The 24,737-nt window shown below is 41.6% G+C and overlaps 1 protein-coding gene across 1 annotated transcript in view; it reads right to left on the bottom strand.

Moving 5' to 3' along the window:
• The window catches only part of CAMK4 (calcium/calmodulin dependent protein kinase IV), a 294,805-nt gene that overhangs the window by 147,992 nt on the left and 122,076 nt on the right, over positions 1-24,737 (bottom strand). The window contains exon 2 of the mRNA XM_074952952.1: positions 20,719-20,797. Within this exon, the coding sequence (XP_074809053.1) occupies positions 20,719-20,797 (79 nt within the window). The remainder of the gene's footprint in view (positions 1-20,718; positions 20,798-24,737) is intronic.

Here is a 24,737-nt window from a genome sequence, read left to right as displayed (position 1 = left end):
GCATATTTCAGGATACTGAGCGATACTGGGGAACTAGGCAGCCCACCCACCCACAGGCAGCCAGCCAGAGAGCCAAGCAGGGCAGCCAGGCACCCACCTCACAAACCAGCTTGACAAGGGAGAAGCCAGCTGGGGAGCTGGGCAGCCTACCTGGCAGGCAGTTGGGGAACTGGCAAGCCTGGGAATCTGAAAAGCCCACCCCAACACAAGCTGGCCAGCCTCATTTCCTGACAACCTGCCCACCCACCTGTCAGCTGGCTGGTGTGTGGGCAGGCTGTCAGGAAACCAGGTGGCCACCGGGCCAGCCTGCTGGCTTCTGTTGAAAGTTTTGACAGAACTGACACATTCCCCCGAAATGTTTTGATTCCATCAAATCACCATTTTCTGGTGACACACTGTTCCATCAGAAAATTTTTGTCCAGCTCTGCCCAGTAATGTTTCTATCTAGCCCATGACTTCTGTTTGAGCTCTAACATAGTTTTTAAAAAAGAGATCTGCTCTTGATTTTAAGATTTGAATGTTATAGAATATTCCATGTCCCTAGGTAAGTTGTTCCAGGGTTAACTCCCTCACTGTTAAAAACATGCCCCTTATTTCAAAGCAAGGACGTGGCAGAATAGTCTTGTACTTTCAGATATTACAATTTACAAAATCTCTGACAGCCAGTATAACATCCACCTGTGAGAGGACAGAGAAACACAGAATAAAACCAGTGCAAGAAGTCTTCTGAGAATATGGGTCTCTATGTTGGCTTGCGGATTTTGGACATTCGGATCAGATACTCAGCCACCAAAGTCAGTGGATCTGAGCTGATTCATACCAATTAAAAATGAGAATAAATTAGGAAAATTGGGGGATACACTTTTAAAAAAAAACAGTAGGGCAGAAAATTCCAAATCAAATACCATTAGATGCTTATATTTAATCAAGTTTGGATAATATTTTTCAATTGTACTGGGGCACGACCATCACCAGCACCAATACATATGAATACACTTTTATCGAGTGTATGCTACAGATGGGGCATGCATTTGACATCTACTGAAGATGACCGTATACTCTGGTTTAGCTTTTTGAGCAAAGTTAAGAGTTTCTATGAAGTAAAGGTTTTGTTTTTCAGAAGCCGTTCACTCTGGGACAAACTTTCTCAGCAATGCCTACAGCCATCTCTTAGCGAGGCAATGACCCCTGTGTACAGGGTGACAGACAACTGTCTTTAAAAAAATTTTGGAAAAGTTTATTTTAAGAGTATTGTCTAATACAATATTTGAAATTACTTTTTTGAGACTTGGGGAAAAGATCGTGGTTTCTGGTAAGATAAGGTTTTCCTCACACTCGCTTAAATGCTGCAGCAAGCTGCTTGATGGAAGGAGCAGGGAACAAAGGCCTGAAGGATAAACAAAAGAGGAAAGGTGAAGAATGAAAAATAAAAATCATTTAAAAACAATCTTTTGTCTTCTAAGCTGGATAGGCTTTTCTGCCTGCATCTCTACTTGAGCTGAATATTGTGGCGCTGTAGAACACAAACAACATACAATAAAGCACAGCAGTAATTGCACAGCCTTGCAATACTTTTTATGCACCCAGCAGGGAGTTTTCACTTCATATATTGCTCAACTTTTTGCAGTGATTCCATAAGTCAATTTGCATCCTTAATGCAAAGTAAAGAAGACTAAAATATACACATATGTACGTACAATAGGGTCAAAAATGTACACCAACTGAATAATTGCATCTGGAAATTGTATGAATGTGTCTGAACTTAGCCTGTTCGGTACCTAAGTCAGTGTGTGTGTATGTAAATACTTTACTTGCACATAAATATGTATACATAAAGTAGGTGTTAGCAGATGCACAACTCTGAAGAAAAGGAAGATGGGGGATGCAATACCTGAAGATAACAGCATCAGTTCTTATTAAAAGGTCAATTTTTATACCCAAGGGCCAGCTGCTTCCCTTATTAGCTAAAACAAAGTCTGTGAAGTCATGTCACAGACATTCTCAGGATGAGCTGACCCATTGGATCAAGGAACAAATTTTAACGATCTGTGTTTTGCTATTTTGACTTTATTAAGCTTATACCCTCTGTGACATAAATGATAATATTTAAAAAAAAAAAAAAGCCAGAAGCACATAACATACCAAAAAGTCACCCAGTCAATTGTGGGCTGGCTCCATTGTCCCACTGGAATTCATTATATTGGTGACACCACAGAACAATTCATTGTGGGTCATCATTGCATTTAAGAGATTGCAGGAGCAACACTGGTGATGTGAAATAATTTTTACAATTTGAGTTTAAAATTAATTATATGCTGAATAGTGCAGGCCTAATTATGTGTTGTGAATTAGTTATCTGACTAATTTAGCTGTTGCTTCTGTTCCTGACTCATTTGTGAACTGATTTCTGCAAATGTGTTTATTGCACAAGGAACAGTTTATGCAAACAAATTTCAGCTGATGGGGTTTTCATGAACAGTTCATTTCACCTATTAGCTGACCAATCAGACACCATGACTAGCAAAGTCACATGGCATTGTTTCTGCTCCCTGAGTTGATGACTGAAACTTTTTAAAAAGGAAAATAATGAATAATGAGTGATAAAGAATGAATAAATCAAACGGTGAATACACATGTTCACATTCATATATCCTTACTTGCATGAATGTTTGGAAAATGGCCTAGTCCACCTGATTTTTCATGTTTAAAACCCCATGCACATTTTTACAAATGCTTGCAAATGGGAATGGGAATGAGAATGATCATTGCTGAAAAACAACCATTTAGCCTCTGAGTGCCTCATTTATTGATCTTTGGGGCATTCAGGGCATAAAAATGTGCATACTTTCATTTTTGATACTAACATTTGTATCTTCTCTCCTGTTATTCCCCTTGGGGGGCTTTTTTTTCTCTCTCTACAGTACACAATGGCAATCTTGCCGAATGCTAAATAGGTAATCATGCAGTGGTCATTTTCTGAGGGTGTGTCATTTGTGTATAGAACACTCAAAGTTTACGCATCCACAGTCCCTGTGGATGTGTTATTGGTACTTACAGAACCAAAGGGTGGGGTTAGAATATTTCATTATCCCTCTCTAATACACAGTAGTAGGAAAATGCCAAGGCACTCTGCGAATGAGATACATTTGGCCCAAAATGCAAGAATTTAACAGAACAGCTGAGAGACATAATCATATTACAATAGAGTTCTCATTCTGTCTGTTCTAATTAATTCATTGTTTTTATTGACAATTAACACACTTATAAACAGGATTAATAAGTCTTAATGATACAACCGATTTGAGATAGCTGGCATTCTGTACCAAAGATGTGATATGCTTCTTTCTCTTACACATGCAACCTAAGAAAACTGAACTAAAGAATTCCCACTTCTTCAGAGTGCCTCACGCAGTAGCAGTCCTCATGAAAATCATTAGGTTCTAGGTGACAAGATACTTCACTTGGTACTATTGTCATCTTCAAGCTACTCCATTCTATGTTTCTAGAGGCCTCAATTGCATCAAAGATCTATCTCGGTTTGTGATACATTATGCTTCCCCACATTACCAACCTAGTGCCACTCTTGTGGCAGTTTAAGAAATGCACAGAAATATTCACAAGAAGCTAATTTACACATTTGGTATCTATGTAGTAGTTCATTGCAATCACATAGCTTAATGTGATCTTTTCAAATTAGCCTGTTCAGGTATAATACAGCAATGCCACCATCCATAGGGAAGATTGCTCTCTCTTTCACAAATATAATTGTTCCACACAAAGGCCAAATACATAGCATGCCTCCCATTTTTTAAACAATAGCACAGCGGATTGGTGATGGCTTCAGATCTATAGCCCATTCTATTAGTATACTGTACATACCACTCTACAGTGAGTAAAAAGTCAAATAACAGAGTCCTTGCCCAATAAGCTTCTGTAGAAAGACACAGAGTGGAGTGAGGTACTTTTAACTTCAATGCCACTCAAAACAGAGATGTCTTCAGAAGTTTTATGAAGAATGGGGGCAAGCAGAGGAAGGATCCCTTACTTAGAGGCTGCTCAAAGCATAGGTGACAGAATGAAAGGAGACATGAAGTTGGGAATGGAGGGGGGGGACACAAAGGAGCAGTTGGGGGAGCAGCACAGGATGTGTAGGTGACATGCAGAAGTGATTAGGTCAGAGATGTAGATAGAGACTCAACGGAAAAGATTAGGAGCTATTTTAGGGGGGCACTAGTTTCATAAGGCTCCTAAACTATTTCTGGTCTTGTCACCTGTATAGGCCTATGCTAGATATATGAGGGCACAACATTAAAAAATTTAACTTATTATATGTTTGTACAGTACCTAGTACGAATGGAGCCTAGAACTGGGAGGGACCTTGAGGTACTACTGGAATACAAATAAATGAAAGTAATAGTTTAGACCTCGGGACAAGATGTCAAGGTAAACTGTGAAGTCAGCTTTATTGTATATATTAAAGACTACACTTGAGACTAACTATTATGCATGATCTAGGTATATGAAATCAGACATATTACAGTGCAGGGAGAATGAACGACATAACCTGCTAAAGATCTTTTCCAACCCAAAAGATTTTATATCTATAGATATTAATACTCATGGTAGAAGCAAGCATAGAAAAACTGGAAGTCTGTGTTTACTCCTAAAGCTTGGTCAGCATGGATAATCTCTTCTTAGGTCTGTCTCATCCATTCTAAGTATAAATGGGTGTTAGAGCTTAAATGTGTTAGAGCTCAACACAATTTTTGAACAAATTGAAAAAATCCCACTATTGTGCCTGAGCACATCTATACATGCCTGAGTATACTTTCGTATAGCATTGTGCCCTATAGCTTTATGACAGAGTAGTAATGGCTATGGCATTAAGAAGGATAAACTACTATACTAAAATGAATGAACTTTATGATTTAAAGAATTATACCATAACTGAGCTGAGACTAACCCCAGGTCCTATTGAGTAATATATGAACCATATGCTCCACAGATAAATACTGACACAGACGGTTGCCGTGCAAGCCATTTGCAATCAAAGACTTATGAGATCATTACTGTGTAATGTATACGTATATATTTTACACACACGCATGCACGCACACACACTTGAGCTTCTTACTTTTTTGTCAAGCCAACAGAAAATATGGAAAATCTTTTTGTCAAATGCTGGAACTTTTTCTCTGGCAATATTAAAACCAGCACTCTTGCTCTCATGCACACACAATGCCACACCCTCAGCCATGCAGAGCTGCGCCAGCTGAGGATCAGCACTCTGCTTCACAAGGGCAGGCTTCCGATGTAAGGGTGGGGAAGTGGACAATGGAGAACAGGCTATAGCACCCAAAGATTTCCCACAGTCAGGGGAATCATCTGTTGCCCTGTTAGGACAGGGAGACCCTAGACTCTGGCACTCTAAATGTTAGAAATAGGGATCAAGAGTTTAAATAAATAACAGCTACAGAATTACAGCAGCATCATATTTAACATCTTGTTACAAAGGACTGAGAGGTTGAACCTTTAGAATTTATTGTATTATGGTTCTAAATGTCAGTATCTATTAAAATAATTCTCATTCTCAATTTCCAAGGCCTGTTCAACTGAACAGACGAACACCCAAAACTCAAAAGGAATTAGAAGTTAATACTACCAATTAGATGCTATCTTATGACGAGAAACTACGTACTCATTTCACTGCCATTGTAGGTTGTAAGAAAAACAAACCCCTAGGTCTGCCCACATGAATCTCCCCTCTTTCATACAGCAGGGGTCTCAGTCATCTTCATGGTGACATCTCCTTCTTGGGATGCTACAAAGGCCTCTTTGCATGGTCTGTGGAAGGGGTGAAGACTGGGAGGGTTGAGGACACAGGGGATGGGCACTGATTTCCCTCCAGCCTCCTGGAAATGACAGAAGAAATAATACAACCTGAGGCAGAGCCGACCCTGTGATTTCCAGAGACAGCTACTGCTAGAGGGTGTCCACCAGGCTGGAGGCCTGGCACCATGGCTTTTTCCAAAGTTTGGGGGGAAGTGGAAGAGGGGGGACAATTTTAAAAATGTTTTAAATCCTAGACCTAAATGAGGAATATTGCCTGACTGAGGAGGAATCATAAACAAACACTGACGCAAAAATCACAAGGCAGAGAGCTGTGTTAATTGAATCTTCAAAGGAAAGATCACTAGGATAATTACCTGGGACTCGGGAGATGTGGGCTCAATTCCCTACTGTGACCCTACACAAGTTGCTTAGTCTCTCTGGCCCAGATCCTAATGGAAATTAGGAGCCTAATTACCTTTGAGAATCTGGTTCTCTGGGCTTCAGTTCCCATTCTGTAAAATGGGGATAATAATACTGCTCTACTCACAGAGATTTTATGAGGGTAAAAACATTAAAGATTGTGAGGCGTTCAGATAGTACAGCAATGGGAGCTATACAAGCACTTAATATGCCTAAATAGAATAACCAAGTCTTCAGAATAAGACATTAATAAGATTACTTTTTTTCCAGTGTGTTAATTTACAGGATTTTTGGCTTCTTCCTTGTCCTAGTCTTCAGTAATTAGGATAACTCCTTCCTCAATATTCTTGAAAGCTAAACTGTTAGCGTTCTCTTGACCTAAGACTACTGTTTAGCCTTTTGCACAGTTACACTAAAGTCTCACACCTACTATATTTGCTGTGTTTTTACCATGACCAAAACACAGGGTAGGGATGAAGTGCACTTAAAAGAAAAACAAAACAATTGGTTAAAATATGTACAAAAGGCTAAAAATGCTAAGATAGTAAAGATAAAACCTAGAACTCTGCTAGTTATTAGCTACCGTTGAAAGTCTTGCTTAGGCTTGCTAAGACGCTACAAGATTGTTTAATCTTTATGAACCCTGTGGTGAACCCTGAATCCCCATTTTCTTGAAAAACTTATGAAACAAAGCAATTAGAACTCTGTACAACATAAATATAACAAAGTCTTATTTATATTATTTCTTGTTATTTTATTGAAATACATCCACCTAGTTTTCACTGTATTTACATTTTCCATATTAGCACTCTTCAGTTTCTTGGAACCATGCCCACTTCAGGTTTCAAACATCTGCTAGCGAAATAAATACAAAGCATAAAGGAATTATATCTTTGGAACAGCACAATAGTTAGTGACAGTAGGGTGCTTAAACAGAAGGGGCCGGAATACTGAAGAAATATTTTAATTTAAGTTTGAAGGGATAAAGTTACACTTCTCTCCTAGGAAGCACATGGCAGCTTGCTCAGAGTGGCAGTGAACTCAGCATGACAAAGAGGCTGAATGGTCATCATGACCACCAGCCCAGTTATTATCACCACTGCAGGCTGGCACCTGAGGATTGACCATCACATCACTGAGCCGTTTTTATCCTGTCTTGAAAGATGTTCTGCCCAGACCACACAAAGAGAGGAAATCAGACAAGATCACTCGCTTCATGGCCCTCTCCTGAGCAACTCTCCTGATGTGAACCTACAATTCCTGATGCCCCCTTCTCAGTGTTTTTAATTTTCCATCACCACCTTATTTCTCCATCCTGTTTCCTATCCTTCCCTTTTGCCGTTTTACTAATAATAGTGAAATTTAGCCATTCAGGACAGATTTAAGTTTGCAACACGCTGTCATACCGAGTTTGGCAGGCTAGTAAATACTGAGCAGCCTGAGCTTGGTAAAGACAACATAAAATACATAACTTCATGTTTTAAAACGAGGGAGATTTACCTCCCACAGGGGCCAGAGGAAAATAAGAGCAACATTGCTCGCTACCTTCCCAAGCCAGAGAATGGTTAACTGGATCTTGTACCATATGCCATGCTTGTGATTTCCCAACAACTGAACTGCCCGCAGCAGATAGAAAAAGAAGCAGTTTCTTATCTTTTGCTCTTCTCTTTTCCTTCCCTTTCATGTATGTGTGTCTGGTTTTGTCTTTAGAAGTATGCAAGAGAAACCAAACCCCTGTCAACCAAACCCAAATTACTATGCTATGGCAATAAGGAAAGTAACAAATATGGTAACATCCTAAAAATCCTACCTAATTCTCATAGTGCCCGAGGAAATCTTATTCTCATTCCCCCAGGGAAGAAACAGATCTTCATAGATCTCTAACCCGAACCCCACAGACCTCAGGCAATCCACTGCAAGCACAGAGCCATCCACTCAGAAGCACTGTTCTTCCACACCAACTCCTGGCCCTGTGCTGTTCTTCCCAGCAGGACAGCTCCATTGGAGTCAGATTTCCAAGCCTTCCTCAGCTAGTAGCTAGTGGTGGCATAACCGCACCGAGTTCAGAAGAGAAAGGGGGACTCTAATAAAACGTTCATCTAGCCTCACATTGGCTCAGTACATTTGAAGATTTGCTGCTGGGTGCCAGGGGAATTATGCAACCCTGCTTTCTACCCCAGCCCTTCCATGGAGTTGGACCCTTTGCTTTTGGTTCCACATGAGGTCTACCAAATAGCTACCTATCTTTCTCCTATTCCCAGTCTCAGGTCCCTATCCCGTGCAGACTTTGGACACAAAGAGCACCGTGTAGAAGCAGCTGACTGCCCTATCATGCAGGAGGAGGTGGTTGGGGAGGGAAGAACAATCAATATTAAGGGTGCCTTCTGTGCCTGGATGGGGGTGATGAGAAAAACTCTGGGGCACAAATTGCCTCATAAATGTTCAAATCAAGTTGTTCCCTCAATTGTAGCTATTTAATCAGTGTGTGCGCCATTTGGTTCCTTCTCACTAGTTTAATCACCTGAAAGATGTTCTTTAGCTACTAAGCATTATTAGTACAACAATACAAATTATGCAATAAGTCAAACTTCCTCAAATCGTACAGTAGTATGGTAAGAAAGCTGAGTTTCATAGATTCCTCTTTTCATCAGTTTGGCTAACTTTTACACGTCTGAAAATTAATCTGTTAACATCAGAAACTAAAGTTATCTAATTATCTGTAAATTAAATGCAGTGCAAAAAAGACACAATACAATGTCTCTCTGTTCTTGACTTAATATCTTAACCCTAGGAATGACTTACTCATCAATTCAATCTAAATGACGACAGCTGAAAAATATTGTTCTGCTTTAAGTGATTTTACACATCATCTGCATTACAATGTATTAGAATACAATATTTTGCAATGGAGATTATCTGTAAAATGACAATGTATAACAGGACAATATTTTTGAATGAGTGAGAGAGATTTTTCCTGTTGTGAAGGATCTGGCAATACAGATAAAAAGCACTTTTCACTTTTTAGTGAACACAATGCTATTTTCCAAAGTTCTTTGTCATTAAAAATGTCCATGTACACTCATTGTATCAAAAACTATAGGTCATAAAATCAAAACCAGGTATCAATCTCACTTCAGAAGAAATATTCTTTTAATTGCTTTATTCTTTTACCAGGTATTTATGTAAAAAGAACTTTATTGTGCTTCTCTGTAGACTGCTTATTTGGTGGAATTAAAATATATTTTAAAACTGAATTCTTTAGAAAGGGGGGTCGAACTATTGAAGTCAGAGTCTTTTCCTTTTAGAGCCAAGACTGGATATGAACAATGGGAAGCCAAAGCTTTTTTCCATTATGCTACATGACTTCTTTATTTGTCAAAAATTTGAATGAGATATTTTGCTCAGTTTTCAAATGAAACGTATGTAACAGTATGAATCACAAATTAATAACACTTGATGACACAGATGATTAAAAAACAATACATCAAGAAAAATAAAGCCATACAGGCATACAATAGCTAGTGCTACTGGCAAAGAGGTAATTAAACAGTCATTATTTGCCAACAATGACTACACGGTGGTACTGTATTTAGGATCCTAGTTCTCTCAGAAGTTAGTGGCAAAACTCTCTTTATTCTCAGAACAAGAAATGACGATAGGGGAAAATATATCTCCGATGCCACATTGTGGTGTCTGTTGACAAAATATGGCTTTTCAAAATGATGACCAGAGAAACTATAGTTTATTCTTATTCATTCATACACAGTTACACATATTTATGGTTTTTTTTAATCTAAGACACTACATCTTAACACATTATGCTCAAAATAATATTTAGTTTGCAAGTCTGAGCTCTCAAAAATTAGGAAATGCTAAAATAAGGCTGCCCATGCAACCTTAGTTCTGCCTTCTTGTGAGAGTGCATTATGATTTGGGCTGCTCAAAATTTTTTTATCAAAACCCTTTTGTTTTTTCTTTTCAACTCAATGAATTTAAACAAACAAAAAAAAAGAAACCGAGCAGCCAAAAATCAAAAAGTTTTGATTTCAAAATATTGCTGGGGTTCCTCAGGGAAGTTGTAGTTTAGGTACCTCATGCCCCATTCTCCTGTATGGACCGGATTTCCCAGCTGGACTACTTCTCTCATGATTAGGGCCCTACCGAATTCACTGCTGTGAAAAATGCATCACAGACTGTGAAATCAGATCTCTCCCATGCAATCTAGCTATTGTAGGGGAGGAGAGGGACAGGTCTGGGGGTGCCCCAGGCGGGATCTCCTACTGGGCACCGGGCTCCAGAGGCTAGTCCCAGTGTGGCTGGGGAAGGACAGGACTTCCTCTTCCACTGCACGGCTGCTCTCGGGAGGAGCTCAGACCCACCTCCGGGTACCACCCCTGGCTGTAGGAAGCTCCACAACTGCGCTGCCTTCAGAGCTCAGCTCTGAAGAGAGCGCAAAAGTGAGAGGAACAATCCTGTGACTCCCCTACAATAGCTTTGCGACCCCTCCATGACCTCCTTTTGGGTTGGGATCCCCACAGAAATCGACTAATTTTAAAATTGATCAAAATGGACCATGAATTTGGTAGTGCTCTACTCATGATGCACTGTGGCAGCTCAGCAAGAGGGGAGACTGTGGTGCTTCATGGGAGATGTAGTTTGGCCAGGGAGCCCAGCCTCAAGAGAAGAATTGGGGCATGAGACACCTGAACTACAACCCCATGAGGTTCCTTGGCAACATCTCTGAATCAAACTTTTCAGTTTTTGCAGCCACAAGTTTTTGTTTTCCAAAAAACGGTCAAACATTTTCAGAGGGGAAAACACCATTTTCTGACCAGTTCTAATTATGATTCTCTCTGAGCCTCACAAACATTAATTATTTTCACAACACACTGTGAGGTAGGGAGGATGTTCATAGATGAACTGAGATTAAGACCAAAATTTTCCAAAGTATTGACTGTATATGGGCAACCTACTTGAGACATGTAGGGTCTCATTTTTCAGAACACTTCGCATTCTTATAGTACTTATATATGTTCAACGCACTGTAAAGACATTAACAGGTTATCCCTCACAACACCCCTGTGAAGTAGGTGGACAAATATTATCATTCCCATTTTACAGATAGGGAAACTGAAACAAAAAGGCAAAGTGACTTGCTCACTGCCACACAGTGAGTCAGTGACACAGCCAGGATTAGAATTCAGGACCTCCTGACTCCCAACCTTATACATATTACTCCAGACTATATTGCCTTACTGTCAGAGATGCTCATCATCCACAGCATCCACTGACTTCAGCTGCAGCTGTTAATGATCAACTTGACAATCTGGGGAATCTATGCATAGCTTATGAATTGTGGCTGATATTGGGGTCTCTCTGTTTGTCTTTGCTGGATTGCATATTATTTTGAACATGGAGCTCATTTGGCTTCTCTGTGTCTTTTATGTCTTTCATGTTGAGCTAAAACCCACAGGCGGTAATAAGAGAAATTCTTGCAGCTGGCACAGGGCTAACAGTAGAGGTTAATTAAACTTTGATCATGGTCCATTAAAATGGGTCACCCTTCTACAAACAGATGGCAACCACTCAAGCTAAACTGGTTTTTCAAATCTGAACTCCAGGGGAAAGATAACTAAGCAACAGATCTCCTGGTGGGGGACTTTGGTCACCCGAGAAGAATGACAAAAGGGGATGGACTGGGAGTGGATGGTCACTACAGAAACTAAATCAATTTGTTAGTTCTTAAGGTGCCACAAATACTCCTTGTTGCTTTTACAAAAACTAATTTCCCCTTGCTAAATACTCACACCTTCTTGTCAACTATTTGAAATGGGCCACCTTATTTACATTGGCCTCATTAACACTACAAAAGTGATTTCCACTCCTTCTTGTCAACGGTTGAGAATTGCCTACTTCCAAATTAAATTGAATTGGCTCGTTAGCACTGACCTCCCCACTTGGTAAGGCAACTCCCATCTTTTCATATGCTGTGTATTTATACCTCCCTACTGTATGTTCCACTCCATGCATCTGATAAAGTGGGTTTTAGCCCACGTAAGCTTATGCCCAGATAAATGTGTTAGTCTCTAAAGTGCCACAAGGATTCCTCTTTGTTTTTGCTGATACAAACTAACATGGCTACCCCTCTGAAACCTGTTAAGAAGAGTGGGTCTCTCTTCAGCCATCCTGGGAGAGAGCAGAAGGAAACTGGCTGAACAGGAGCTAGAGATTCCATGATTCAGAGGAGAAGTCATGTGCAGGAGCGGGGCTTCTCGACTCCTTACTGGACTCGGATCTAAGCCCAGAGAACACTCAAGAGTGGTGAGGAAACTGACACAGGGAAATGCATACAGAAGTGTTACTGTTTTGTTTAGATCTGTGTATTTTTGTGCTAACTGAAGTAAAGAATAATTGTCTCCAGAAAACTTTGCAAATGCCTATGTGTGTGTTATGTGCTACACCTATCACATGTCCCTGAGCTGTAAACCCAGAGGACCCAGAAGACTGGAGCTCTGGGAGAGGGTGTATTTAAGCTACTGGAAGTCTGTGGGGTCAACACTGATCCTGGAGCCTAGGGCAGATGGGCTGAGAGGTCCCATTTCCCTGAAGGAATAATGGACAGAAAGCCTGTGCCCAGGTGCCAGAGAGGCCTACAAAAAAAGTGCTACAGCCTGTGGTTGGATATTGACAGATGTTTGGCTGCATGTGTGCGTTCCCTCTGTGTGCCGCCGCAGCCCTGCGCAGACAGCTGCCACCGCAGACCTCAAGCGAACCGCCCAATGACCACAAGCTCCATTAAGAGACGAAGGCACCCAGCCAGGTTTATTGTCGACGAAGCACGGTACTAGTATCCCGCAGATTCTACTGGACCACTAATACATGTATGCCCGTAACAATGGACCAGCTCAGCGAACGGTAGGACTTTCCGTTCCTCCCTAGGCCAGACCAAGACACTCTCTCAGAGATACCTCTTTATACCCTGATACAAACAAGTTACATACTGCCCCTCTGACATAATTAGTTACTGCCTCCTGACGTGGCAAGTTACTACCTCTCTCCCATACATGTTGGTTTGATCAAAACATCTCTATTCATCACACTGTCATCCTGACCTTATCTTTTAGGTGGGGTCAGTGTGTTCCTGTTATCCCTGGGGGATGTTTTTGTATCATCCTTGATATTGGGATGTTCCGGTACCACACTTCTGGAATGCGTTGGCATGAGCGCTCTGTGCCGAGCACTTCATAGGAAGGTGCGTTTCCGCACTATCCGCCCTGCTCTTGCCAGGTTCTGTGAGCCTGCACGCAGGCAGAGCCTGACCTTTGCTCACAGCCTGACTTTTGCTAACTCTGCTTTATATCAGCAAAGCCTGCCCGCTACTTTAGCTCAGGCCTCACACCCGGCCTCTGATACACGGGCTTAGATCTCAGGCTCTTTTTTTGTCTTTTTATGGGAAGGATGTTTACCCATCATCCCGGAAAAGCATAATGCACAGACTGAAGATGACCCAGTGGTCTAAACACCATTATGTGACCACCTTACTTTACCATCCATGCATTTATGCCCCATCTCTCCCTTGGTCTCCTCCTCGTACATAGCCTACTCAGATCAAGGGAAGCTTAAAAGCACACGCACTTCACTGAGGTGGGGCCCAAACAGCAGTCTGGTGAGCATCCAGCAGAGGGAGCTCTCCCAGGGCTGTGTATGACTCATAGACTTTAAGGCCAGAAGGGACCATCATGATTATCTACTCTGACCTTCTGCATATCGCAGGCCACAGAAACTCACCCCCCACTCTGGTAATAACCCCTAACCTCTGGCTGAGTTACTGAAGTCCTCAAATCATGATTTAAAGACTTCAAGTTACAGAGAATTCACTATTTACTCTCATTTAAACCAGAAGTGACCTATGTCACTATGGAGCATGTCCTCAAGGAATCAATTCTGAAGCACTTAGAGGAGAGGAAAGTGATCAGGAACAGTCAGCATGGATTCACCAAGGGAAAGTCATGCCTGACTAATCTAATTGCCTTCTATGATGAGATAACTGGTTCTGTGGATGAAGGGAAAGCAGTGGACATGTTATTCCTCGACTTTAGCAAAGCTTTTGACACTGTCTCCCACAGTATTCTTGTCAGCAAGTTAAAGAAGTATGGGCTGGATGGATGCACTACAAGGTGGGTAGAAAGTTGGCTAGATTGTCGGGTTCAACGGGTAGTGACCAATGGCTCCATGTCTAGTTGGCAGCCGGTATCTAGCGGAGTGCCCCAAAGGTTGGTCCTGGGGCTAGTTTTGCTCAATATCTTCATAAATGATCTGGAGGATGGTGTGGATTGCACCCTCAGCAAGTTTGCGGATGACACTAAACTGGGAGGAGTGGTAGATACGCTGGAGGGTAGGGATAGGATACAGAGGGACCTAGACCTATTGGAGGATTGGGCCAAAAGAAATCTGATGAGGTTCAACAAGGACAAGTGCAGAGTCCTGCACTTAGGATGGAAGAATCCAATGCACCGCTACAGACTAGGGACCGAATGGCTAGGCAGCAGTTCTGCAGAGAAGGACCTAGGGGTTACAGTGGACGAGAAGCTGGATATGAGTCAACAGTGTGCCCTTGTTGCCAAGAAGGCCAATGGCATTTTGGGGTGTATAAGTAGGGGCATTGCCAGCAGATCGAGGGACGTGATCGTTCCCCCCTATTTGACATTGGTGAGGCCTCATCTGGAGTACTGTGTCCAGTTTTGGGCCCCACACTACAAGAAGGATGTGGAAAAATTGGAGAGAGTCCAGCAAAGGGCAACAAAAATGATTAGGGGTCTGGAACACATGAGTTATGAGGAGAGGCTGAGGGAACTGGGATTGTTTAGTCTGTGGAAGAGAAGAATGAGGGGGGATTTGATAGCTGCTTTTAACTACCTGAAAGGTGGATCCAAAGAGGATGGATCTAGACTATTCTCAGTGATAGCAGATGACAGTACAATGAGTAATGGTCTCAAGTTGCAGTGGGGGAAGTTTAGGTTGGATATTAGGAAAAACTTTTTCACTAGGAGGGTGGTGAAACACTGGAATGCGTTACCTAGGGAGGTGGTGGAATCCCCTTCCTTAGAAGTTTTTAAGGTCAGGCTTGACAAAGCCCTGGCTGGGATGATTTAGTTGGGATTGGTCCTGCTCTGGGCAGGGGGTTGAACTAGATGGCCTCCAGAGGTCCCTTCCAACTCTGTTATTCTATGATTCTATATCCCATGCTGCAAAAGATGGCAAAACCCCTCTAGCATCTCTTCCAATCTGACCTTGAGTAAAATCCCTTCACAACCCCAGATATGGCAATCAGTGAAACACTGAGCATGTGGGCAAGACACACCAGGCACATACCTGGGAAAGAATTCTCTGTAGTAACTCAGAGACCTCCCCATCTAGAGTCCAGTCTTTTGCCACTGAAGAGATTTGCTGCTAGCAGTCACTGATGGGCCACATGTCATTATAGGTAGTCTCATCAGGCCATCCCCTCCATAAACTTATCAAGCTCAGTCTTGAAACCAGGTAGGTTTTTTGCCCCCACTGATCCCCTTCCGAGACTGTTGCACAGTTTCACTCCTCTGATGCTTAGAAACCTTTGCCTAATTTCAAGCCTAAACCTGTTGATGGCCAGTTTATATTCATGTATTCTTGTGCCAATATTGGTGCTTAACTTAAATCACTTCATCCCCTCCCTGGTTTTTATCCCTGTGATGTATTTATAGAGGGCATTCACTACATACCTGAAAATCAGGCCCCCCCAGGTCTCAAGTTGGACACCCAGAACCTGAAGAACATACAGTGGCACTTGTGAACTTGGTTTAAAGTGACTTGCCCAGAATCACATTAAAAGTCTGTGGCAGAGACAGAATCCAATTCTCCTGGATGGTATTCAAGTACCTTAATTACAAGATCATCCTTGTTCTTCTTCCTGTCCTTTGCCTCATTCATTACACAGCTTTCAAATTCTACAATAAATGAGAAAAGGGCCTGCAGCCTTGTTCACCAAATTATCTAGATTCCTAACATCCAGGAATCTCCTCTTCTCCCAGAAAACCTTCTGGGTTGATCTATGTGACCTACTTTGTTTATAACAGTAACAGTTCTACTATACAGATGAAAAGATCTCTATAAGCAAAAGATATAATTAATATGACTGGCTAAAATTTTCAGGCAGGTTTTTAAGTTCTTTCTTAGAACAGTGTTATTGGTCTTTACAAATATTAAAGATTAATGGTGTATAAGTGATTGTGCAATGTCCAGAATGTGACCTCACATTTGCAACCTTAACTTACAGTAGTCTGAAGACAGTTCATCATGGCATGGGGCCCCATTATTTGAGAGACTCTTCTGAAGGGCGAAGTACGACTGACAGCTCTGCTTGTTCCACATGATTTAAGAACACTTACATTGCCTGGTTCATCCTTCATCTGCTTCCTATGTGGATAGATGTCGGCAGAATTTTAAGAACTCTCCTGAAAATAGTTCAGGGTTATATATAGTTCGGTCTCTGCCAACCAGGCCTAGCTCAGGGACAGTGTTTGGATCAAGTCTATCGGTAAATATGAGAGAGAGTAATTTACCAGGCTTCTTCACTGTACCACAAAATTTAGTTTTATAAAAAGTTAATCTTTTTATTGATGTCTTCGTGAAATAAAAATTCCAAACCTAATTTCTTACTCTAGAGTTCTCTCCAATTTTCACCATTATCCATGCCGACTTTTCTTTCAGCTTCTTTAATCTTACTTTTTAACAGACCAATGCCTTCTTCTCTTTGTCCACTTTTAGCTGACATAGAAGCTACGATCCTACCTTTCCTGACAGTCTTACTTGCTATAGTAGCCAGAGAGATCACAGGAATATTATTCTTATCAACATTGACAGCAGTGAGATACTAAAGGGAGTCTAGATCTCCCATTACATACATTTCCACTGAACTGGCACATGGTCCTGCCCAGAACCGTAGATCTCCTAGATGGCAGCTCAATAGTTAGCTACTAGATCATAAAAAGTTATGGCGGAGGGATAGCTCAGTGGTTTGAGCATTGGCCTGCTAAACCCAGGGTTGTTGGTTCAATCCTTGAGGGGGCCATTTAGGGATCTGGGGCTAAATAAATAAAGTAGGGGGTTGGCCCTGCTTTGAGCAGGGGGTTGAACTAGATGACCTCCTGAGGTCCCTTCCAACCCTGATATTCTATGATTCTAGTCTTGTTACTTAACTAAAATACAGTATAAACAGGAGCTACCACATTGCAGCCCATCCCAGAGAGAGCATGATTTCTACCATTGTCTTATGCCCTGGTTTTTACAATCATCTCTTTTTTCTCTTCCCTTTCTTCTCTCTGCTGCCCTATGAAACATTAATCATTGGGTGGTTAGAAAGCGAAATTGGAGCTAATCTCACTTCTTCCATCTTTTTTCTTCCTATTTCTCTGTGCTCCCAGATGCTGCTTTATGAACAAATAGTTTTAGACAATGGGACTGTGACATCTTTTCCAGTGGGATCCTGTGTCAAAGAGGTAAAACCAGCCACAATCCCTCTCTTTTCTTCACTCATCATACCTCCACTTCCCCCTCTTTATTTCATGTGCATGCAGCAGTCCTCTTAGTTATAATTCTTGTTCTTAAGATTTTATTTCAAAAATCTAAACTGATCAACATTTTAATGGCATAATTACAGAAAAATATTATCTAAATAATACTTAATCACTCTTTAGACTGAGCTCCTCTGGTCAGAGACCAGACCTACTTTTCTGTTAGGAAGAGCTTAGCACATTGTTCACTCTGCCGTAGGTAATGATAATTTGCCCAAATTGGAACAGATCTATAGTAGTTCATCAAGCACAGATACAGACAGCTGTACATTATTATAGTATGACCTTGATTATCTGGTCAATTATCCAAATGAGCCCAATTATAAAATACCACCTGTTCTCAGTAACAGGGGTATGTCTCCCACGCTCTATTAATTACACACAAAATTCCTTCAGTTACCTGAACTTACTCACTGTTAAGCACAATATTCAGATAAGCAAGGCTGTACTGAATCTAGCCACCATTGTTATTCAGGGACATACACTTCACTTCTTATTATGTAATATATGATGTAACAGATTTAGACTCCTACCAGGTATTTGACCTGGTACTGTGTGACATTTTGATTAAAAAACTAGAATGATATAAAATGAATACGGCACACATTAAATGGAGTAAAAACTGACTAAATGCTAGGTCTCAAAATCTAATTGTAAATAGGGACTCATCATAGAGTTGGTGTGTTTCTAGTGGGGTCCTCAAGAGTCAGTTCCTGACCCTACACGCTAACATTTTAATCAATGATCTGGAAGAAAACATAAAATCACCCCTGATAAAGCTTGCAGGTGACACAAAAATTTGTGGTAAATAATGATGAGGACAGGTCACTGATCTAGCAATCTGGATAACTTAGTAAGCTGGACACATGCAAACAATGTGTGTTTTAATACGGCTGAATGTAAATGTATACACCTAGGAACAAAAAATTTAGGCCATACTTACAAGATGGGGGACTCTATCCTGGGAAGCAGTGACTCTGAAAAAGATTTGGGGGCTGTGGTGGAAAATCAGCTGAACATGAGCTCCCAGTGTAATGCTGTGGCCAAAAGGGCTAATGCAGTCCTGGGATGGTTTGCATAAACTGGGGAATCTCAGGTAGAAGTAAAGAGGTTATTTTACTGATGTATTTAGCACTGGTGCAACCACTACTGGAATATTGTTTACAGTTCTACAATTCAAGAAGAATGTTAATAAATTGGAGAGGGTTCAGAGAAGAGCCATGAGAATGATTAAAGGATTAGAAAACATCCCTTGTAGTGATAGATTCAAGGAGCTCACTCTATTTAGCTTAATCAGAGATGGTTAAGGCGTGAGTTGATTACAGTCTATAAGTACCTAAAGGGGAAACAAATATTTGATAGTGGTCACTTCAATCTAACAGAGAGAAGAATTACATAATCCAATGGCTGGAAGTTGAAGCTTGACAAAGTCAGACTGGAAATATGTCATACATTTTTAACTGTGAAGGTAATTAACCACACAACAGTTTGCCAAGGATCATGGTGATCTCCCCACTGTATTTTCCACTGAATGCATCGGATGAAGTGAGCTGTAGCTCACAAAAGCTTATGCTCAAATAAATTTGTTAGTCTCTAAGGTGCCACAAGTACTCCTTTTCTTTCTGCATCACTGGTAATTTTTAAATCACCAGTGGGTGTTTTTCTAAAATACATGCTCTAGGAATTATTTTGGGAAGTTCTCTGGCCTGTGTTATACAGGAGATCAGACTAGATCAACGGTTCTCAAACTGTGGGTCGGGACTCCAAAGTGGGTTATGACTCCATTTTAATTGGGTTTCCAGGGCCAGGACTAGACTTGCTGGGACCCGGAACTGAAGCTGAAGCCTGAACTCACCCCAACTCAGGGCGGTGGGGCTCGGACTCCAGCCCTCTCTCCCCCAACCCGGGGTTGTGTAGTAATTTTGTTGTCAGAAGGGAGTCGTGCTGCAATGAAGTTTGAGAATCACTGGACTAGATGATCATAATGGTCCCTCTGGCCTTGGAATCTATGACATTATTAATTATTTTTCTCAACTTTTATGGGTTTTTAAACTCTATGTCAATCATATAAATGAACTAATCTGTACAGACACTAAAAAATTAATGGGATTTTTTTAAATTATACCATTTGTTTTCTTAGTGCATTTCAGAATAAGAATCACAAAAAAATTAAATGAGCAATTGTTTATTTTTAAAATGTTATATGAATGTGAGAGTGTAGAGAGCTAAACGTTGAAACTTGAAACTAAAGACCTCTGTTTTTCCATAGAAAACAAACAGCACAAGCAATAGCAATGCAAGCTTTTAATGCAACTTTTTGCCTCCTGCCAGCATGCCAAACATAGACGCTGAAGGAGCACCTCTAGTTTCATTTCTATGCCAGTTTAATCTTTGGCCTGTTTTCAAAGACTACAAATTAGTGCCGACATCTTATTGATGCAAAACCTGTCCATTATGTCTTGCACTGAGACCACCAATTAATGTCGCAGTTAGGCATGTTTTCACCTACTCACCTGCCGTTATGTTGCCATTCTAGCACATGAATAAAAATCACATCCTTGAACTCCAACCACCCGGCCTTCCCTCAGTTACTCTTTTCCACCCAGTCAGGACCCATCATTTTTCTTCCCCTTCTCTTGGCCTCCTTCTACTTTCCTTCTCTGCTTGAGTTCTCCCCAACCCTTTACCAGTCTTCAGAGTGTAGGCCTTACTTATTCATGCTTTCCACCAAATCCCTTTAAGTATGGGGAGCAGAAGATGCTCTGCTGCTGGGGTGATGGATCTCAGAGGTGAAGAGGGTCCAAATTCATTACCAATCCTATCAATACAATGCTGTAGAAACCAAAAAACAACTTACAGTTTTCTTCAACATTTTGACAGCGTAAGGCTTCTGGGTTCCTTTCTGCCTGCATCTGTAGACAATGGATGTAGCACCACTAAATGAAAAAGAAAAACAGTGTTATTATTGAAGGCTATTGAATACATCTTGTCTAATTAGACAACACTGTGTGACTTCTTATTTCCAACTGGAGATTTTAATAAATTGCAGAGCAAAGGGTTAAAATATAAACTGCTACATTCTCAGCTGTTTCAGTGCTCAGGTTCAGTGCAGCTAGAGGACAAAGATGTAATTACATTGCCTTTCTTCCCCTCAAATCCTGGGGGAAGTCAGAACATGATACTGCCCCAAATGCAACTAAGAGCAGCTTTAGGTCTGCCCTAACTTCCACCAGCCATCCCTTTGGGCTCTTCTGCCAGTGGAAATTGCCAGATCTCAGTGAAGTTCAGTCACACCTTCTCCTGCCCCCTGACATGCCCGGAAACTCTCCCTATGCCGGGAAGCAGAAAAGATTGCGAAGCCGAGGTTTAGGGGGAACCCTTTTAGGGAAAATGTAAGTTCCCTCTGCTGCTGGAGTGTCACAAAAGGGACTTAATATGGCCCAGGCTCTAGACCAATGTATCTCACCTTTGTTAAGATATTTGCAAAGAGGAAAAGATTACTGTGCTAATATCCATTCAATTGCCCGGTTAATCATAGCAAACCCAAATCTCACCCACTTGCTTGCAGGCTGTGCCACTAGAAGACAAATTCAGCCCTAACAGAAGCAGAAGATGCTTTCAGTTAAATCAAATGGAGTTGTACCTGCTTACCCTGAGCATTTGAATTTGGCCCAAGATCTTCAATTTCTTCAAGGTGGATTTATTAAACACATCAGGTCAGGGCACTGATAATATGCTCAAACCAATGTGTTCCATTTGCTATTGCCAAGAAAGGAATTGTACTGTATCCTTTGGTTAGGAGCAGGAAAGACCTTTGGGATAGTTTTGGAGGTTCTGAGGATTTCAGTTAACCTGTTATTCCATTATTTTTCATTTTAGCATTTGAATTTCTTATTGCCAACTTAAGTCAGAAGCAGAAGTACGAAAATACTGATCACCATCACTGGTTCTTGTGACATATCTGGACCAACTGGAATCAGGAATTACTTGAAACTTTACAAGAAAGACAGTTCTCATGAGATTTCCATTATCAAAATTACTGAGTCTTAAAGTTCGTAGAGTCATAGGTTTTAAAGCTAAAAGGGTTCATTATGATCATCTCATCGAACCTCCGGCAGAACACATCCTCTAGAATTAAACCCAGTAATTCCTGCAGTGGAGGGACTTTCTTCCTCACTACATAGAGTGAGCACGATCAAGCCTCTAATTTATGGTTGAATTAGAACATACATTTGAGAAAGGCATCTTCATGACAGGTCAGTTCAGAAAAGGTTTAAATAAGTAATTGCTTGAGAGCTTACATGTATCAAACCATTGAGTCTTTTGAAGTTTGTCCATTTCTTCACACTACGTACAGTGCAGGTACTGTATTTCTTTAGTGTGGTAAAATTAATTTTTTTAAAATTTGTAACAACAAATTGATAAATGTATAGGAGTATTCTAACCTCCAAAGAATTTCAGAATGATTAAATATATTTAACCAGAACATTTCTCATTAGCCAATATAAAGAACTCTCAAATGGCTCTATTCAACAAGACAGAAAAAATACCCAGTTAAAAAAACCCAAACCCTCTAAATAAAAAAAAGAGTTAATCCATAAGGACACATTATAATAATATATATCTTTTCAATATTTTACTAAAAAACTGCAATAGGAAGGTCACTGTATCAATGCAAATCATCATTATACAGTGCTTTACATATTTAAAGTGCTATATAAACATTACGCTAATTAATCTTCATATACTCCTGTGACTAGAGACAATAAACCCTCTAGAACCAATAACGTAAAACAATATCAAATGTCATCTGATTAAGGCTGGAAAAGAGGAGACAGATTTCTGGAGAGGGGTTTCGTGACAATACTGGGGCAGTCAAAGAAAAGAATTTGGGGTGGGATTTTGAGTTGTATGGTAGGTGTCTGGGTTTGTTATCCACATTTCAAAAGGAATGATTCAATATAAATATAGAAGGGCAAGTTTAGAAATGGGGAGGACTTTGTTGTAAAGAGCATTACCACTGCATCCCCTGGAGTCCTAATTTAAGAGCCACATTCTTTCCCAAACAATGGAACATCAGGCAGCTGGAGAAGAATGTTAAAGAGGCCATTGCTGGTATACCTACAAACAGTCATGGCTGAAAGCGCTGTTTCTGTCAGGGAGGAAAGGAGCCTTCTAATTAATACCTAACCCCCACCCCCCCTTCAGAAACAAGTGGAAAACTATATGAACAGGAAGACCCCCAAATTATTTGACTAATGGTGGGGTGCTCATAAAACAATTGCTGTGAGAGCAGAAACCCATTTTCTTCCAACCTGATGATCGTGATGGGAAAGATCTTTCCTTTTTTTTTGGTTTGTAGTTTTAAATTAAAAGCCCCTACTCTAGAGCCAGTCTTCCTCCTGGGATCATGCAGAATGGAGCCAGAGGTTTAGAAAAGAGGGAGTAGCATAATGTCGGAGGTGGACATTCATTTTCATGAGTTCTCTACTGCTCTGCACAGCTCTGCAACATGCTCACAAGAAGTACATCTTGCTTTGTTTATTTTAGATTTCTGCAGCAGCCCTATCATGCATAAATCAGCCTACTGCTTGACCAACACACAGAGCTTTCCTGGACCTGCATGGTTTGGAAGGTCATTGATATATTTTTCAGATTAGACCCTCAGTCAAGAGAAAATAGTGGAAAACTTTGGTGCTGAGAAGCTCATGTAAGACAGGAAAGCTTAGAGCATTTGTAATCATTATAACTGGTGCCCTCATCTTGACTTTTTCAGTGTGGCAAGTGATGAGTCTTTATATGTAACGGGACTGTTACCCCCAGGGGTGTTTTAGTTGCTAGCTCCCAGTACTAAAAAGGGGGAACGGTCGATGGGGAATCAGGACCCTGAAACTGACAGCCCCCAGGAGCAATGGGGAAAGGCCAATGCTCCAGGTCAGCCTGAATGACAGGGCGGGCAGGCTAATCAGGGAGTCAGGAGGCCAGGGAGGTCCCGTCCTCCATGTGAGCTGGAATTGCCTGGGTCAGACAGAGTGGGGCCGAGCTAAGGAGAAAGCAGGGGCCCGAGCTGAGGTGGGGAGCAGAGCTGTGCCAGATCCAGAGGAACCAGAAAAGCAGCCCAGAGAGAGCAGACCCTGTCCTGGGGGCAGAGCTGCAGCCCCAAAGCCAGAGGCACAGCCCAGAGAGAAGAGCTGCAGCAATCAGAGCCAGAGGGGCCAGAAAAACAGCCCAGGAAGCAGGTCAGTGCTGGGAGCAGAGTCACAGAAGCAGCCTGCAGAGCAGACCTGTCCTGGGAGCAGAGCTGCAGCAACCAGAGCCAGAGGGGCCAAAGAAGCAGCCCGGGGAGCTGGAGGCAGAGCAGCAGCAGCAATGCTGAGACGGAGTGGTGGAGCTGGGGCTGGAGCAGTCCAGAGCTGGGTGCGGTGAGCAGCTGGGGAGGCCGAGGGGGACCCTGGGCAGAGGGCCCAGCGCAGGGAGATGCCTCAGCCAAGAGGCTCTGCAGGCCAGGCTTGGATCATAACCCCGACAGGGCGGGGGCGACACTGGGAAGAAGGGCCCTGCCACCTAGAGCCTAAGAGCGTGTGGCCACCACCAGAGCAAGTGTCCAACCCACAGCATCCCTGCAGCAAAGCCAGGGCCTGAGAAGAAGGCCTGGGACTTACAAGGAACAGACTGTGAACTGCCCTGACATTCCAGAGACACTGTTTGTGATGTTCCTTGCCACAGAGCGGGGTGATGTGTTTCCTTTAACCTTTCCCATTTTTCCTTATTCTTTTTAAAATTAATTGTTGATTAAATAACTTGCATTTCCTTTAACTTGTATGTAATGGTCAGTGGGTCAGAGAAGTGCCCAGTGCAGAGAGAGTACCCTGGAGT

The sequence above is a fragment of the Natator depressus genome, chromosome 5, assembly GCF_965152275.1.
Source record: "Natator depressus isolate rNatDep1 chromosome 5, rNatDep2.hap1, whole genome shotgun sequence".
In the NCBI taxonomy this organism is placed as follows: Eukaryota; Metazoa; Chordata; order Testudines; family Cheloniidae; genus Natator; species Natator depressus.
This window is presented reverse-complemented; position numbering and strand designations above follow the sequence as displayed.